The 19287-nt window shown below is 45.0% G+C and overlaps 1 protein-coding gene across 1 annotated transcript in view; it reads left to right on the forward strand.

Moving 5' to 3' along the window:
* MAP3K20 (mitogen-activated protein kinase kinase kinase 20) overlaps positions 1-10244 on the forward strand; it is a 134421-nt gene extending 124177 nt beyond the window's left edge. Inside the window, exons 17-19 of the mRNA XM_065413487.1 lie at positions 469-543; positions 1619-1769; positions 9553-10244. Coding sequence (XP_065269559.1) covers positions 469-543; positions 1619-1769; positions 9553-10244 — 918 coding nt within the window. The remainder of the gene's footprint in view (positions 1-468; positions 544-1618; positions 1770-9552) is intronic.
* The last annotated feature ends 9043 nt before the right edge of the window (positions 10245-19287 follow it).

Consider the following 19287-nt stretch of genomic DNA (forward strand, 5'->3'; position numbering starts at 1 on the left):
GTCAGGTATAAGCTTAACATTCAGCATACTTCTATGCTCTTTTAACTTGGAGGAGAATATCTTCAGGAATCTAAGTATCTGCTCTTGTTGTTTTTTAAAATTTCCTCTTTGTTGCCAAGAAATTAAAAAAGAATGAAAGAAAATGTTAAGGTCCCTACAAAAACATTGTGTTTCTTCTGCTTCCTCTGTAAAAGCAGTTAGCTTAAGAATACTATACTCCGCAAATACATTTTACTGTTAATTTAGTAATTACTAAACAAGGAAGTAAACAATTTTGAACTGTGTTTCTTTATGTCCCATTAATACATAGGGAAAATATCGATGCATTTGCCACATGAAAAAGGACAAAAGCTGTAGGGAATGAGTTTTTAAAAAAAACCTTTTTGGTGTAATAATAAAGCAATCAAATGACAAATAATAATCCTTCCCCCCCACACACACACATTCTGTTTATTTTTCCCTTTTCAGCCACCATTTGTAATGGAGAAATGGATTGTGGGAATAGCAAAAGATCAGAATGTAGAATGTATTATTACATATGAGGTAAGTACAGAAAAAGTAAGGCAAATACTTATCCAAGTTGAAAACCTAAAGCAAGATTTCATTAAAAGCTGGTAGCAGGGCACTTTGACTTTGCTGCATACTGTAATCAAGGTCTAGCACTGCATAATTAATTGTAAAATCTCAAGTTCTGATGAAAAACTGAATGATGTCTTCAGAGACTGTATGTTCAGACTCCTGGCTGGGACAGCTCTCTCTCCCTCAAGTAAGAAAACTTTTTTATTTAAACAGTGGTCAGTATTGCTGGTGTTTGTTGAAGAGATGTGTTTCTTACCTTGTCAGGGAAGTGCTAATTAGCTGAGGAACAACAGGAGAAGGAAGAAGGTGATAAGAGAAATGGAGAGAAACATAAAATAAAATCTGGAGACAATTTAGCACTGTTTAACCTGATGGAAATTAGACTTTGTATTAAAAGGTTTTGCTTACTTACAAAAAGTGTTTTATAAAGACCAACGGCATGCTTCACACTGAGGCTAATAATTGAAATCCCAGCTCTGTCCTGAGGCATGGATTCAAGCAGTGCTATAGAGATAGGAAAATTCTGGACCTAGCTTGCTTGCCTCAGAAGTGAAGAACAGTGGTTTTCTCTGGCAGGAAGACTAACCCCAGGTTCCTTTTAGCTGGTAGTGCCTCAGAGGAGTCCCAGGGACAGACTGCAGGATTAAAGAGCTTGCTACTGTAGGCAAGTTACCATGAGGGGAACCCCTGCAACAATATCTGCCTACTGCCTATCTCTTTTAGCAGAAAGGACTGTTTACTTGAAGCGTAACTTGATTTAGTTATTAAAATATTTGTTAAAAAGCAAGGCATTTCAATCTTGCCCTCGTACAGGATATTAACTGAAAGGGAAATTCATGTTCAGATTTTTAGCAGAATCATAAAACTGTTATCCAAAAGCCTCTGGATTCTAACAATCTCTGAGATCAGGCTAGAGGGTTTTACTAAAGAAACCGTGTATACGAAATGATAACACCCTCAGAGTGTTATTGGAAGGTCACTGGCATGGCAGTTTGTTTTGTTGTGTCCTAAATCGTAATCTGTTCTGTTTCTTGAATAGGGTGATGTTAGAGCTCCAAAAACCACCAGACACATACATGCAGTTAAATGGAGTAAACTGAAAGCTCAGGATGAGGTGAAGTCAGTACAGCTCATGATCCAGACCTCCCTCCCAAACTCGGAAGGCAGGCCAGGAAGCAGGTCCAACTCAAGTAAGTCAATATGTTTGAATGGCATTAAATTTATTGCTGAAAGATGCAAAACCTTTAAAGAAGGACTAGCAAAAACTCACTAACTAAAATTCTATTTCAGCAATATAGATCTGTCTCACTGCTTTGGCAGGGATCTGTGGTAGCTGTGATGTCCTGCTGGGATGTATGCAGGGGTAACACAGCAGAGCCATAGCAAGCCAGTGTAACTTTGAGGGACGTGAGAGAGAGAGACACCTGAAATGTTAGGTAGTCATGTGCTGATTGGCCCAACCTGGTTAAAGGGGGATTATTCTGTATATGTTGCTAAAGTAGTGGATCTTTGAGACTGTAAATAATTCATGGCAATAAGTTGTCGCTATGCTGTGCCCCATGCCACTTGGAGCTTCACAGAGACAGCAGGAACAGAACTCAGGTCATCCTGCTCCAAAACCCACCATCTCTTCCCATCTGAGTTAAAGAAGAATTTGCGCTAGATATCAGTAGTAAAGGGTCTAAAAAACTAGCTGAGTAGATCTGACCCTATCAGGTAGAGGCCATGCATGCGCCCACACGCAAGTTCATTACAATAGTTTATCTTAACGTCGCCACTGATGTTTTAATTGTAAGTAGTAATGGGAGGTAAATCAATCTTTTGACCTAACTAAATAGCCTGTTAGTACTCCTGAAGATGTTTCCTTCCATCTGTCCAGTCTTCAGTTGTCTGAATGTTGCTTTCTCACATGCATACAGTTTTACCATCTGTCTGAGCCCATCATGCAAGCCTTTCCAAACTGGAGGTTGGTCAGCAGAGTGTGTCAGTGCTCAGCAAGCAGGGGTGTAAATCTACATTGCTCTAGCATGCTGCACACTAACTGGCCATGTGAATCCTGCTACCATGCACTAGAAGTTCTGTAACGCTTTGACGTACTCCAGTTTGAGACAGCAGTACGTCAGAGCACACTGTGGGACCTTTAGTGGTCAGTAGCAGTATCTGCACGGCACACTAAAGTGCTGCAGGTTTGCACCCGAGCTTCCTGAGCATGAAGAAACTCTGTAGGTTTGCCCTGGGTTTCATACTCTTCTCTTTAGCACATTAATGGAGGTTGGACCTATGCATCAATGGGCAAGTCCAGTCATCGCTTCCAGGACTATGGCGGTCCCCCAGATAGTGGAGCCATGAATGTTTTCACAGCACAAGGGAGGAGGGTAGATTCCAGGGGCTATGCACAGAGGGCACAGCCGTGGCAGAGCTCAGCTTGACAGGGGCTCCATGCTCAGGGTGGAGGGGTGGGGCCAGGAGTTTCACCACTGGGAGGATTCTTCAGTCCAGTTCGGCAGTGGGATCACATTATAGATACAGATTGCTGCTTGTGGGGCTGAAGTAAACTTCACCCACTGGCTTGTGGGAGGTCATTGTCCTTGTCTTCCCCCCGGCCCACCGCATCTTTTCAGCACCCTGTCCAGCTACTCAGGCTGGATGCTGGGCTGAGGATTTCCCCCCGAGAGAATATACCCCATATTCTAAAGTGTCTCAGCAGTGGGCCTCAAACTTTAATCCATGAATAGTCACTGAATGGCTTTAGAGAGGGAGCGCACGGTAGCTGTAGTGTCACGCCCTGATACCGCCTGGCAAACGTTGGTTGAATCAATGTGTGATGAAGATGTATCTGTCTGCCTCCATATGCTGACAAACTGACTCTTAGCCAGGAAAAAAAGAAATGAGCCAGCTGTGAGCAAGAGGATCTTCCCCCCTCCCCCCCCCCCGTGTCTCCTCCCATCTCTTCCTTCCAATAGCTGTAGGGGAAGAGAGTCTTCCCCCAGCCCCTTCCTGGCTCCGTGGAGGGAGTGTTCTCAGTGGCTGTTATCCTGGCCTCCTCTCTCCACACCACACAAGGGGGCAGGAGTACTCCAGTCAGCTCTTGCCTTCTGCCTCCCTCTGTTCTGTTCATGGGCATCCTGAGGCAGAGGCAGCTCCCACAATGCCAGTGAGGTTTGCTCTGCCTCCGTATTAGGAGCAATGCTGTGATATGGATTCTCTTGCTCTGCCTCGCTGTCTGGCAGAGGAGGCAGGGTGTTCATCAGAGCCATGGACACTGAGCTGCATGCAGGGCCATGAAGAGCTTCAGCGTGTAGCTCACACTGCACTGGAGGGTAAATCCAGCCTGCACAGAAGTGACTAAATGCCAGCAGTGCTGTGAGGAAGAATGGAAATTTGCATTACAACACATCTCCAACACATCTCAACATGATCTCTTGGGCCAGCGTGGACTTGTGATTATTCAGTTCCAGAATCTTTATGAACAGTGTTTGTTGTGGTTTATTCAATGAGATAAATTAAACAGGCTTTAAACTGAGATCACTGCACTGCTCAGACCTCTGTCAGAGCTGAGTGCACTTTTGACACAGATGGTCAAACGCCGCCCTGCTGTAACTCCATTGCCGTCAGTGGAGTTTTGCCTGAAAATCTGCCCTCAGAACTCATGTTATTATAAAGACACACATAACTAGAGGCAAAATTGAGCCCAAGCTAAAGGGAGCCCATCAACATTCAAATATAGGAAACTTTTTTTAAAATTGCCAGTTCTACTATGGGCTTATGTGTTTAATATTAGTAGCACTATGGTATTAGACAGACCGACAGCAGATAGCAACAGACTGGAGAATTTGGCCTGTTAGTGCATCATTATAGTGTCCCACCTTGTTAATAAACTATGCTGGCTCCATATTATATCCTTGCTAATAATTCAGCCTTGTTTCTCACTACTGTGACCCTTGTCTCCCTCTCCTCCCCTTCCTTTGGTTCTACACCCCTTTACATCTTGTCACTATGAAGGTTGCAAGTTCTTCAGGGCACAGTCTGTCTTCTATTATATGGCTGTACTGTGTCCCACACAATGGAGTCCTGATCGGGGTCTCTGGGTACTACTGCAATACAAATAATGTATGAGAGTAACAACAAAATAATGGATTGCTACTATGTTTCATATCATGCCTACTGAGCCATAAGATTTGTCCCACCCCGCAGAGAGATCGGGGTAGTTCCAAAGCTGCCAGTCTGAGGATGTCCGGTGCAGGCCCCTCATCCTCACAACCTCTGCCTGCATAATGGGGCTGCCTAGGCCACAATCACATCTAGGACAAGGAATCTAGTTACAAGACAGTGGTCCCCTGACCCAGTTGTAACACAGCTCTAGTTTGCAATGCAGATGGGACCTAAAGTATGTTCTGTAGAGATATGTCTACACTGCAATAAAATATTCACAGCTGGCCCGTGTCAGCTGACTGAGGATCATGGGACTTGAGCTGCGGGGCTATAAAATTGCAGTGTAGATGTTTGGAGGCGAACTCTGGGACCCTGAGAGAGTGGGGGAGAGAGACCCAGAGCCCGTGCTTCAGCCTGAGCCCAAACATCGACACTGCCATTTTATAACCCTAAGGGTTTGTCTTCATTGCAGAGTTAACTCAGGTGACTAGCACCCAGTTCAACCTAGCCCAGGTGTGAGCAGTCACATTGCAAACCCAGACCCAAGTTAGGGTGTCCTCGCTGGTGCTGCACTCACCTAGGTGTGTTGCTAGGACTTCAGGAGGCATCTCCCATGGTTATTTGCAGTAAGCTGCGCTGCTGTAGGATGCATTCCCAGTGAATTGTGGAACAACTTGTCTACAGTTGTAGGCATGGGGGGAATTGTGGGAAGCTGCTGGAGGACTATCAGTACTCAAGTGATTAAGCCTGCATCCTCACTGTGTGAACGTGGCACCTGAGCTCTAACCCTCCCCCCAGCCAGGCCAGCTAGCCTGGGTTTAAAGCACCACCAAATTCGGGTGAGGGGCTTTTTTTGTATTAATGGGAGGTTTAAGGGCAACACCCAGGTCAGACCCTGAATTAACACTGCAGGGAAGACATACACTCACTGAGCTACATATTTATTCTGCGTACAGAATGTGTCAGAACCAAGATATCAGGATTTCTAACTCTGAATCAAGCAATAGGGAGAGGTAAAACCTGCTCTGGCCCCACAGAGATATTCAAGGCATAGAAATAGTTTCATTGCAACAAACAGGTGAGGTCTCCACTAGGAAGCTGACAACCCTTGTGCAAAGAGTGACACAGAACAGCCATTAAAAACAGTAAGTGTACTACTTCAGCTGCATCAAAGAGAGCATCTCATTCAGGGGATCAGTTAGTGGTGGTTTCCCTGATGTTATGAGATGGCTGCTTGGCACATGAGGCCAGGAAGCAGGTGTGCTTCTGCAAAATAGTAACAACCAGAGTCCCAAATTAAAGTCCTGAGGCTGCTATTCCTAGGTATATGAGGTCCGTGTTTTGCATCCACAGGCTAGTGAGAAGAACAGAGGCGATTGAATATAATATGCAGTGCCTAGAAAGCGCAAATACTCATACTGCACACATTTCTTTAAAACTGTAACTTACCAGGAGAAGGCTAAGAAACCTGGAAAGCCATTCACATCATCTTTTTCAGGAGAGTTCATCTTTGTGTGCAGACAGAGCTGTCTGACATGGAGGCATCACAGTCAGCCCTTGACAGGAAAGACTCTTCCCTTTTGATATATTTGACATAAAATTGAAGTGATTTTAATCCCTCAGGATTCAACTAAGCCTGAGGAAGGGAAAACAAATACTAGGGGACTTCAAAATGGGAAGCCTACAAAATGGGAATGATTTTCTATTAACTCTCTAAGAAGAGAAGATATTTAGTTTGTGTGTACACTGTAAAGGACAGTGCATAAAACCAGATCTCTGGAAATTTCCCATTGCAGATCCTGTGGTAACATCTCTAGTAAAAGACAGTATTCATGACAGAGCTATTCTTCCCTCAGAAAACCAGCAATAAAATGGAGGAATCTGAAATCCTCTGCTATAGCTATTTGCATTTCAGTTGAGTTTAAGCAGCCTGGAAATGCCAAGTCTATGGTCTCCTGCTAGAATATTAGCATTTTTTAAAGGATAAATCCATTTAAATCTATTTTGAACAAAATTACTTCAGCTTCATCCTGTATGTATATTGTGTATATATATTGTATGGCATCTCATACAAACAGGCCTGATTTTCAGAAGGGCTTCAACTCAAGGTGTGGGTGCTAAGAACTTCTGAAAATTAGCTCTCTCTCTATCTTCTGATTTTTAAAGCATCCATCAACGTAGATTAATAAATTTCCCAAATAAATTAAATCTACATGGCAAGGTCAATAGTGGACCTCATGAAGTCTTCTGTTCTTCTCCCTTCCTTGGCTGTAGAAAGATCTGCTTGTAACGTATGTATAATCATAATCAATTTTGAGGAATCTTATGTATTTTCTTTGTTTATCTAATTTGACTTCATTCTAATTTTATTTTTCCATGTTTTATATTTTGATATGGGTGCAGCAGGAAGGTTTTTACAAAAGTTTTCTTGTAACATGCCCTAAAGGTGGTTAGACTCTGAATTAGTCTGACCTCATTACACAGCTGTTATCCCCTCAATCGAGAACAATATTTCTGGCTTTGTAAAGTGCATTGTCCCACAGGTGCAGAGCTGTCTTGGCGGGTCCTAGATGGAGATGTGGTTCTGACCTGTTGATGACTTTGAAAATCGGGACCAAGTCCTTGTACAGTCTGGAGGTGATGAATGCAGTTCCACAGAAGCCAGGTCCTCATCCAGGATGAAAGAGCAGTTTCCTAGTCAGATGCAGGTGGAAGAAGGCATTTGGCACTATGGATGCTATTTGTTCATGTAGGCTTAATGAAGAGTTGAATCGGAATCCAGCCCTTCATACCAGTTAGACAGTTTCTCCCCTGCAATTTGTCTGTGGAATGGGGAGGACAATGTCCAGGCTATTTCTTCAACATATTTGCCCCTTCTGACCAACATGACTTCAGTTCTGTTTGGGTTGAGTTTGAGACAGCTGCTCTTTATCCAGGTGATGATCTCTTTCGGGCATTGGGACATCCTTGTGATCTCATGGGTTATGCCGGTACAAAGTGAGATCTACAGGTGGGTGTCACTGGTATAGCATTGGCAGGGGAGCCCATAGCATTTTGCCCCCTCTCCAAGCAGTCTTAGGTGGATATTAAACAGAAGGCGAGACAAGCTCTTTTTCTGTGGGTCCTGCAAGTGAGGTACTTTGAGGGGAGGACCAGTTGTCCATCACCAATCCCTGTTGGAAGCCATTGGAATGATGCACCATCTATGTTACATAAGTGGGACAACAGCATCCTACGGTCAACTGCGTCCAAAGCTGCAGAAAGGCCAAGAAGTATGAACATTGAGATATAGTCTCTATCCATTTCAATGAGGAGCATGTCTTTTAGTGCTACTAGTCCTTTGTCCTGTGCCCTGGTCTGAAGCCTGATTGTGAAGCATGCAGTATGTTGGCAGATGTCACATTACTGGAATGTGGTTGCCACTATTCTGTCAGTGATTTTGATGAAAAGGGGCAGGAGTTGGAGAGAATTTGCTCATCCAGCTATCTGAGGATCTGGAGGACAACAGGAAAATTGGCAGGTTTGAGTCTCTGAAGAAAACATTGCTTATTCTAGTTTGCAGGGGTTTTTGCTTTGCAAGAGGGGTATAGACCTGGTTTGCAGGTAGTGCCTTGAATATTCTTTAAGGGCTTCATCATGTATGAGGGGACCCTAGAAGGGCTACATCTTCTAGGGCTCCATCATCAGGAGTGGTATATCAGTAAATACTATCTGGTCCTGTTTCAAGTTTACTTCTGCAGTTAGTTCTTCACATACTTGGCTGATCTTTTCTGTGAAATGGGATGAGGGCTCTTCATGCTGGTTGGTGCTTAGCGTTTGGATTATGTTATCCAATTCCTTATTTGGAATACCTCTGCCAGCTGTGATTTGATGGCTGGATGGCAAAGGAATAGAAGGTGGGGAGGAATTCATATGGTTTTTGGGGGGGGGGGGGTGGAGGGCGGGAAGGTGAGTGTTGCTTCTGTTATTGCAGTGGTGTAGTTCTGCGGGAAGTCTTTGTGTTGTTGGTGGATGAATTCAGATCAGGTTTTGCATCACTTCTGCCTATGCACTTCATTTGATGTAATTTATGTGTGAACCCCAGTGATCGTTTTGGTCGGTGTAAGTGTAGAGAGTGACTTGGGACCAAAGCATCAGCAATACTGGGCGTCAGATGATTATACAGTTGTATAAGCACCCTGCCTAGTAGCTGGGTGGTTTGGTCTCCTACAGCATGCTGAAAGAACAGATTTCCTTCCCTGTATATAGGCCATTTTTGTGACTTCCTGTATTTTATTGGCTCCATAACTGTAGTCCTTGGAGCACTTGCTGGTGGTCCAGGTGGACAGCCAGCCTGTCACATGATATTGTGGCTCTTTGTTTCAAGCTTCTTTTACAGGTCTCTTCTTTGCAATGTAGGCCGTGGAATCATTTCCCAACGGCAGTAGCTGAAGACAGATCAGAGGGGATATTTAAAACTAGACTACACAAAACACAAGAAAACATCCTATAGGAAGCAAACCTGCTTTGGTGGGTAGATGGACTGAATGGTTTAATAGGTCTTTTCCATTTCTCACCTCTATCATCCACACAGGTGACACTATATGCACCAGTTAATTGATGCATTAAATAACATTGTATTGAATATTGTAATACCTGGGATTAATTTCTGTCAGACAGCGAGGGAGGGGAATAATTTGACTGATATATTATATTTTGCTACATTCTTAGCAGCAATTACTCTCTAGATATTTTGAGTCCTTATCACAGGTCTTTATTAAGTGGGAATGCAGTTTCTTGGCCATTCAAACCATGTGACTCTTGTTTCCATTTATATTTCAGGTATAGATGTTGAATGGATGCACACTCTAAGAATGCGTCAAATGGAAAAAAGCACTTCACACCAGCATTCCCATCCCCACAGTCCTAATAGTGTGACACAATTTTTACCATATCTTCACAACCAAGACTCCTATGCTGCTGCTCTAAGACGGACACGAATTCCTATTAGCTATCAGATTACACCGATAAATCATTCCAGAAGTTCATCTCCAACCCCATATGGACTGATGAGAACTCTATCGTCACTACATCTTAATTCAAAGGGAAGTAGTACCTCTAGTGCAGCTTCTGATAGCCCTTCAGAAAGGGACAGATCGGCAGGCAAAAGCAGGAACAGTTATATCAGTGACTCTGGACTCTCCATAAATGGAAGATATAGTGGAAAAAGCCCACAGACTGCTTCTGCAACACCTAGACGCTCTGGAAAAATGTACAGTTCTTCCCAGTCAACATTCAACCCATCAAAGTCATATGACCACAAAAAGCACACACACTATCCCCATCAACCAAAGTCCATACCAGGTATGCCTTTGAAAACAGAAGGCAAACCTAAAGAAAATGATGAAGAGACCAAAGTTAATGAAGGTGGATGGATAAAGGTAGAGTATTCAAAGAAATCTCATAGACAGAGCACAGGCAAGTCAACTAAAGAGAGACCAAAGGGAACTTGGCGGAGCCGGAGAATGTTTTGAAGAGGGGACTAGCTGACATTTTCTAGAGCATTTTTTTCCTTTAATTTAACAGAATTTTTGGTTTATACAATGAAATCAGATCTACTGTTGTTTAAAATTTTTCTACCCTTAGTATATGCCTTCTAGAAACACTACCTCTCACTGAGATGACAGCCAAACTCACTCCGTCTGAAGTATCTATCAATGGCCACTGTTGGAAGACAGGATACTTGGCTAGATGGACCATTGGTCACCCAGTATGCCCATTCTTATGTTCAAACAGAGAGCAGAACCGGGGTTCCACTAGTCCCAGCTCCCGCAAAGAACATCTGTCAGGGACAGCTTCTGGTCATGATGTTTTCATTCCAAATGTTGGTGAATTGCAACTGCTTTTCTCTCCTCCCTTTCTCTGCTGGTGTCTCTGGTTAGCTGGGAGTCCATTACATTAGCTTAATCATTCAATAAAAACTAAATAAGATAACTGTGTATCATAAGAAAAAGTTCTTCTGTTCATTCTTACTAAGTGTTGCTGTTATGACACCCAGCAACCTCACGCTCTGGATGCCAATACTGTGCCCTGATGTTCAGGAAGAGACCATTATCTTATTTCACAACTCTCAGTACAGATCTCCCCTCCATACCCCCCAATTCTGCTCAATCTGCTCCTGTGCTTCCTCCCTCTGCTCCCAGTTTGCCCTCCACTGATGACAAATCCCCACATCTCCCTTCATTTAAAGGCACAGTTACCATATATTAGCACACTGTGAGACATGGATTTGTCATGATCAGAAGGGGAAAAAAGTGACAGATGTTTATGCTGTTCTTAGGAGAAAAAGAGAGAGAAATTATCTTGATAATAGCTACATCTAATTCTATTGAAGCCTGTGATAATATTTATCCCTGTGCAGCAGGCATTTTTTAAATTGCATTTTAAGTGCTATTTTGTCTTGCAGTCTTCAAGTAGTAAAGAGAAGGTCAGCAAACTTTGTGATTAATGTGGTCTGTAACTCCACTGAGAGGAAAGACGCAGCTGTAGGCCTGCTTCTCTTCAGAAAGTTTCTTGTTGACCTTTTCACTCAAATTGGATTTCATGCAATTAAAAAAAGTTAAAATTTCCCAAGATAAAAAAAAAAAAGAGCGAGATTGAGAACAGAAAAGGAGCCCAAAGCAATGATGGCACAAGCTTAAAGCTGAAAAGCTGTAAATTAGGGCATGGCTACACTTGCAGATATAGTGCGCCGGGAGTTAAACCAGCCCTCGGAGACAGCAGCAGGGAAAGCGCTGCCATGTGTTCACACTGTCAGCTGCAAGCGTGGTGGCAGAGAGCAGTGCATTGTGGTAGCTATCCCACTGTGCAAGTGGCTGCAACGTGCTTTTCAAATGGGGGGGGGTGGAATGTGACAGGGAGTGTGTTGTGTGTATGTGGGGGGAGAGACAGTGTGTTTGGGGGGCAGAGAGTGTGTCAGCATGCTGTCTTGTAAGTTCATACTAAGGTGTCCAGATGTCCCGATTTTATAGGGACAGTCCTGATTTTTGGGTCTTTTTCTTATATAGCCTCCTATTACCCCCCACCCCCTGTCCTGATTTTTCACACTTGCTGTCTGGTCACCCTAGTTCATACAGCGGCGGGGAAAACCCCGATACCAGCCCCCACCCCCATCCCTCCCACCTCTCTCTCACACACGCACGCACAAACACCTGCCTTTGCAGCAGCAGCATTCCACAGTAATGGTTTGCTTTGTCCGGGGGAGCAGATAAGCAGCCGGCTGTCAGAAACGGAGCTTTGAAAGGGGATCTCCGCATGCCTGCAGCCGAGTTCAAAACAATGATCAGACTGGCCACTTGACTTCAAGGGATTATGGGATGTTTCCGGAGGCCAATCACAGTGCAGTAATGCAACACATCGTCCCCACTGACACCCGGGCGTTTCAGCCAAGGCACAGCAAGCTCTATGCTTCTCGTGGAGGTGGATTACCGGGGTGCTCCAGCCGTGGAGTCCAGGCGCATTAAGTGCCTTGCCAGTGTGGACACCTCCGGAGTTAGGGCGCCCGGGGCTGATTTAATGCGCTCTAACTTGCAAGTGTAGCCAAGTGATGACTTTTGTTGAGAGAGGCAGCAAATTCCAGCCTTGCTGCAACATGACTGTGAGCAACCAGGGGTCCTGTAGGACAATGGGCAGGACTTTCTGGATTGCAGTTACAGTCAATTTTAATGAAACTGTTTGTAAGGTGTAAGGTTGAAAACTGACCCGAGTCCACCCAATTTAAGATTAATCAATATTTGCCTTTATTTATAAATTTTTCAGACAGAATTGCTCCTTTTAACTCCTGATCATATAAAAACAGATAAAATGGAACAAGCAGGGGCCCAAGTTACTGAGTTCCCGGGTACCAGGAGCCTCTTGTCCACTTCAGGATGGTCATCTCAGTTTCTGGTCCAGCATTCTCCAACTTGGGCCCTGTTCGCTTGGTTTCTTATATCTTCCCACATTACATATTCATTAGCTTTCTTCCAATCAACGATGAACATTGTGTCTTACATAACCTGTACAATACTCATGTGCAAGCTTCAATTTAAATAATTTTTGCTAACTACGCTGTTTTCATGTCATTCTGTCTCATGTCACGCTACTCCTGTTTCTCCTAACATAGGGACTTTTTAGCATTATGTTTTGCGTATTTTATTGTATTGGTTAACTTCCTCTTATCTAAGTCCTCCAACACAATACATCCCATGAACAAAACATCACCTTTATCCTGTCAGCTGTGAACATTAGTTAAGTCCACCTATGTCAACACTCATGTCAAAGCAAAGGCTAGGCCAAAGCCTTGGCATAAGTACTATCATGGCCTATCCAGACTCATTCACTATACATAATCATAAACCTTTAACATCAGACTAACTAAATGTAACCATTATATGTACCATTCAGTAATTCTTCAGCTTTGAAAATTGTAATTCAATACTGTACATGCATATCCTAAATTGTTCATTAACCTTTATTTTTTGAGTAGGGGAGTTATGGAGAACAATGTGACCTTAATGTTAGCATTTTCTTATTGTTTCCAAAGATGGATTATCAGGGGACTTTTTGCTCAAAGTCTAGCATCACACTTGTATATTATTAAAAAGCATTGTCAATATTTTGCCTGTTGCATTTTGAGGTACTTATGCAATTTTAGGGCCTGGGTATTTAATTGTTCCCCCACATATTGACTCTTTGCCAGCCAAAATAAGATAAGTGACAACAATCCTATTTTTGCAGCAAGCCTCAGAGCCCCAGATGACTCAAGCTCACAGGGCTCCTGCCATGGGACTAAAAATAGCAATGTAGACATTCCCACTTGGACAGGCACCTGGGCTCTGAAACGGGACAAGGGGGAATGGGTCTCAGAGCCAGAACAGCAATGTCTGCATTGCTATTTTTAGCCCCATAGCTGAGTGAGTTAACCCAGGCTCTGAGACTTGTTGCTACAAGGTTTAGTTTTTTTGTTCTGTTTGTTTGTTTGAAGTGTAGCCCTACCTTTAGAATCAGTGGTTCTTAAACTTTTGTGCTGGTGACCCCTTTCAAATAGCAAGCCTCTGAGTGTGACCCCTCCCCCCTTATAAATTAAAAACACTTTTTATATATTTAACACCATTATAAATGCTGGATGCAAAGTGGGGTTTGGGGTGGAGGCTGATAGCTCGCGACCCCCATGTAATAACCTTGTGACCCCCTGAGGGGTCCCGACCCCCAGTTTGAGAACGCCTGCTTTAGATAGATAAATGATTGTGGATTCCCAGGTATTATTAGCTTCACTTCAATATTCACCAACACAAAGTATCAAATATCCTTTCCTTTGAAGCTATTTTTCAACACTTTATACCAAAACAAATAATGGATTGTGAAGGCTGTGCAGTCAGTTTCTGTTCTGATAATCAGCTTGTCACAGGCCAAGGGGAAACACAGAGAGAAAAGTTACCTGGAGCTCAAAAGTCAGGATAGGTTTTATTGTGCAGGGACTCTGGGTTAATCCAAATTTACAACCTGCAGACTGCTCTGTTTTACACTGAGGATTTAGAATGCTGCTCACGGATTGAGGATCAGCAAGCTGCAAAAGGTGCCTTTGTCCCTGTCTCTCCACACTTGGTCTGAGCACAGCTCAGCTGGTCTGAAGAATCTGGGTAACGAATTTTAGGTGCTGATTTAAAAAAAAAAAAAAAAAAGAGAGGTCATAGAATAAACACTGCACAACTGTCATTGTTATCCTAGAACTTGTCTACACAGGTAAATTGACCAGTATAATTGGTTCAGAATAAGTTATTCCAGAATAGCTTCCCCTGTGGACACTCTGCTCCAGAATAGTGACTTTATTTCAGAATCATTACAGAACAGAGTAATTATTCCAGAACAAAAGTCACTTTTATTCAGGAATGGGGTGTCTGGAATATTTTATTCTGCAATAGCTATGCTGGTCAATTTCCCTGTGTAGACAAAGTCCTAGGATGAAGGATTACAGAGATGAACACTACAGTATGAACTGTAACATGGGACCTGGAGGTTGACATCACAGCTACAAAGGTACCTGCAAACAGTATGTCATTATGGCTCTATGATTAACTTATGAACCACCATCATGTAGGCTGTCATTCCTGGAGCTGCTGCCCTCCAAAGCTGCAGTTGTAGGAAATAACATCACAGTGTCATGTCAGACAATGCTCATTGGATTGATTCCTAGATATATCAATACCAGAAGCAGAGCTTCCGAGAACGACATAAAAACATAGTTGCCTCCACCATTTTGGACTGAATGATAATGAGGGAATTCTGCTATTCCTGATGTATTTGGCTCGATCAACTTCAGGTGCAATTGTAGTTGCTGCTCTACACCAGCCATATGAAAGAGGAGGAAGAAGGAGGGAATTGGCAGGTTGAGGTGGGGACATACTTGTTACAGTGAATTGGGGGTTTTATTTCCTATGTTCAAAACATGTTCACTCAAAACCAAGCTAGCAGAAACAGTGGTCACTATTGGTAGGGCCTCATTGTAGAAAACCTAAGAACTTTATCACTTAGATATCTTTCCCTTTCACAAAAATATTACATGACAAAAGATGGAACAAAATAATAAGAAGACTGAGCTAGAGCTGAATTAGGCTGTATGTATAGCTGTGTGATGATAACGTTGTTTTATGTTTGTTTTAAAGTGCTCAAACCTGTTGAGCCACTCCTATTTACCTAAGCATGGCCTGAAAGAATAGCTGCATAAAGTAGCTATTGCCTTAGTTAGGGTACATGGAAAATCAAACACTGAACATTGTTCCCCACTCAGAACAAGAATTGTACTTTAATTGGTGTTCCCTAACTAATATATTTTGGTCTAATCAGAATTGAATTTTGTGTAATACCTTGTGTTAATTGTACCTGAGAATATTTGCTAGAATTGGGCCTCAGTGGTAAAATGTGAAGATCCAAGATCAGGAATGGAGAAGGTTGCATCCAGGATCATGGTTTGAGCCTTCCCTAATCCCAGAAAGAATTTGTGACAGTTTGCAAGAGGATATTTACTTTACACATGGGTCAGGAGGACAACAGGGTAATTATACTGATCTTGAATAAGGCCTGACCTGACAGAGATTCTAGGAGGTGTGGTATTAGTGGTAGCCATCCAAGAGCTGTCAGCTGGCGGTGGCTGATTATCAAGATGTCCAAACTGATTCCTCTGCTGTTTGTAAGCAATTTAATTCTGTGCCTAATTTTAATCTGCAATGTACTGTGTGTGTCCACATCTGCTGTGTTAAAGCATTCATTAGCATTTAAAGGGAAATCTGATGGTATTGATCACTCTTATTAAAACTAAACGATCACGTATCTGTGACTGACTAGAAATCTTCTCCCTGTGTAATGATGGCTGTTAAAGCAACAGTGACAGAACTTGTCAAAAATCTATGTGCTAAAAGTATTTGATAGGCCAGAGTGAGGTGTTAAAACTCATCTTGTATTCAGATGCAAGTGTGAAGGAAAATATAAATTACAAAGTAACAAACTAGTAACATTCAAAACTATCAGTTTGAAATACATTTGGATTCAAATCCTGTTTAAAATATTAAAATATTATTTTAAAAATCACAAAATGCTCTGCACTCACTCTCAAATAGTCTTGTCTAACCCTAACCGAGTGTAAAAGGCTCAGCAAGACCTTTGTGTGCTTTTTAATCTATGTTGCTCCCAATCTTTTTATTCCTTGTGTTAATAATAGATAATGGTATAGTACATTTACAGAGTCCCTTTCATCCCCAAGGGTTTTACAAACTAAAGACATTCGGGATTCATTTAATCCATCACTGAAATGCAGCCACCTCTGGGGTGGAAGGAAACCTGCAGCATGGTACGCAACATTACAGAATGGGACATTTTGGCCAAGGACATCAGAGGAAACCACTCCTCTTTTGAAAAGTGACATGGGATTTTTAAGCTTTGCCCACAAAATTGTCCAAGCTAGAATTGGAGCTACAGTATCTGGATTTGCAACCTGTCTTTAGACAACGTTTTCCCCCCTGAGAACTCTTAATACATTACCAACTTCATAGTATGGTTTTATATCTGTTTCAAGACAAAGAAATCCCTGTCTACACTAGTCAGAGAAATCAGATTCGAACCCTGCTAGCAACAACCATATTTATAAACACAGTTTTGTTGTGAGCCTGAGGGACTGATCCAGCTCCTACTGAAGCATAAGATATCCCATTGATATCCACATAGAGAAGGCAGGGACCTTGGCATTTGAGATCTCCTTTAAACGACCCCTCTCAGTAACGTGCATGGAGCTGAATTTATCTGCCTCAGAAGGATGAAATAGGGTTACCATATTTCCACAATCAAAAAAGAGGACACTTGGGGGGGGGAAGCCCCGCCCTAGCCCCGCCCCACCCCATCCACTCCCTCCCACTTCCCACCCCCTGACTGCCCCCCTCAGAACCCCCAACCCCCCCCTGCTTCTTGTCCCCTGACTGCCCCCTGCTGAGAACCCCCCACCCTAACGGCCCCCCTAGGACCCTACCTGTCCCCTGACTGCCCCGACCCTTATCCACTCGCATGGGTGGCAGGGTTGTAGAAATTTTGGTGGTGCCCAGAACCTCCCCCCCCACCTGCCTAAGGCTCTGGGAGGGGGGGTTGGGTGGGGGGAGGAGGTCTGGGGTGCAGGTCCTGGGCTGGGGATTAGGGTGCAGGAGGGGTGCAGGCTCTGGGATAGAGTTTGGGTGCTGGGTGCAGGCTCCGGGCTGAGGCAGGGGGTGGGTGTGCAGGAGGGGGTGAGGGGTGCAGGCTCTGGGATGGAGTTTGGGGGTGGGAGGTGGTGCAAAGGGAGGGTGTGCAGGCTTTGGGAGGGAGTTTGAAGGCAGGAGGGGGTGTGTGGGAAGGGGGGAGGGGGTTTGGGAGGGAGTTTGGGGATAGGAGGGGATGCAGGGGTGAGGGCTGTGGGTCTGAGGATGAGGGGTTCATGATGCAGGAGGAGGCTCAGGGCTGGGGCAGAGGATTAGGGTGCAGGGGCATGAGGGCTGGGGATGAGGGGCTCATGATGCAGGAGGGGGCTCAGAGCTGGGGCAGAGGATTAGGGTGCAGGGGGATGAGGGCTCTGGCTGGGGCTGGGGCTGGGGATGAGGGGTTCATGATGCAGGAGGAGGCTCAGGGCTGGGGCAGAGGATTAGGGTGCAGGGGGATGAGGGCTGGGGCTGCGGATGAGGGGTTTGGGGCGTTGGAGAGGCTCAGTGTGACGAACTGGGACTGTTCTTACTGTGATCTGTAAGTGCTGACAGGGGAGTGTGGCTAGGATGGTCTCCATTGGGGGATGGGAGACTGACTGAAAATACCTGAGCCTGTAACATGAGAACCCAGGAGGGGGCTGGGGCGAGGTGACACCTTTGCCCGGGAAACTGAACAAAGGCTGAGGGAGGGGTCGCTGAAGGCAGACTCTGGGAAGCTAGCTGGGGAGGAGGCTGGAGGCAGGGAGGGCTCTGACCTCTGGAGGGGGGTTGGGGTGCCCAAGGACCCCAAGATGGACCTAACTGAGGGGTATCCTGTTGTCTATGCCTGCAAGACCTGTCTCGGACTGTATTCCCGTCGTCTAAATAAACCTTCTGCTTTACTGGCTGGCTGAGAGTCATGGTGAATCGCAGGAAGCCGGGGGTGCAGGGCCCTGAGTCCCCCCTTACTCCGTGACAACTGGTGGCAGCGGTGGGATCTACTGCACACCGTGGATGGCGCTTCCTGCAGTAAGTGACTGGGGAGAAGTAAAACGAAGGGGGATTGACGGGGACTAGGCCTGCTGAGGAGTCAGAGAGAGACGGTTATCACCCCTGGGAGTGTGTGACCAGCGAGGAGGACTTTTGCAGTAACAGGGTCCCCCGGGGGATCGCAGCGAGTGGTCCCGGGGCGGAGGAGTCTGCAGCTCGACCCTGGCAGAGAGGTGGTGACCTCGAGAAGGGCTGGCACACTAGGGGTCTCCCTGGAGACTGTGGGGAGCGGTGAGCACACAGGCCTGTGAGTGGCCAGCAGGAAGATGTATGCCAAGCGGCTTAAGAGCGACCTGGTGGAGCTGTGCAAGCAGAGGGGGGTGCGCATTGGGAGGCTCACCAAAGAACAGCTCATTGCCCAGCTGGAGAAGGGAGATCGTGCAAATGAACTGATCCCTGTCTCTGAGGGAAGCAGCCTGGCAGATGCAGCGCAGGCCCCAGTGTCTGTCCCAGCTGGGAGTGGTCAGCCGGCTGCTGAGGGCTTCCCGAGACCCCTCCTTCCTATGCCTAGGGGAAGGGTGGGGAGGAGCCCAGCAAATACCGAGGGCGCAGTGACCCCCCCGGCCAGCAGAGGATCCTCCCGGCGACGCTCGCCGGCCAGCAGGGGATCCTCCCGGCGACGCTCGGCGTCCATGGAGCGGAATGGGCTGGAATGGGAGAAAGAGCTAAAACTGAGAGAGCTGGAGGATCGTGAACACCAGAGACAGCATGAACGGGAGGAGAATGAGAAACTGAGGCAGCATGAACGGGAGGAGAATGAGAGACAGAGGCATCATGAACTGGAACTGGC

Source organism: Emys orbicularis, chromosome 11 (genome assembly GCF_028017835.1).
Source record: "Emys orbicularis isolate rEmyOrb1 chromosome 11, rEmyOrb1.hap1, whole genome shotgun sequence".
Lineage (NCBI taxonomy): Eukaryota > Metazoa > Chordata > Testudines > Emydidae > Emys > Emys orbicularis.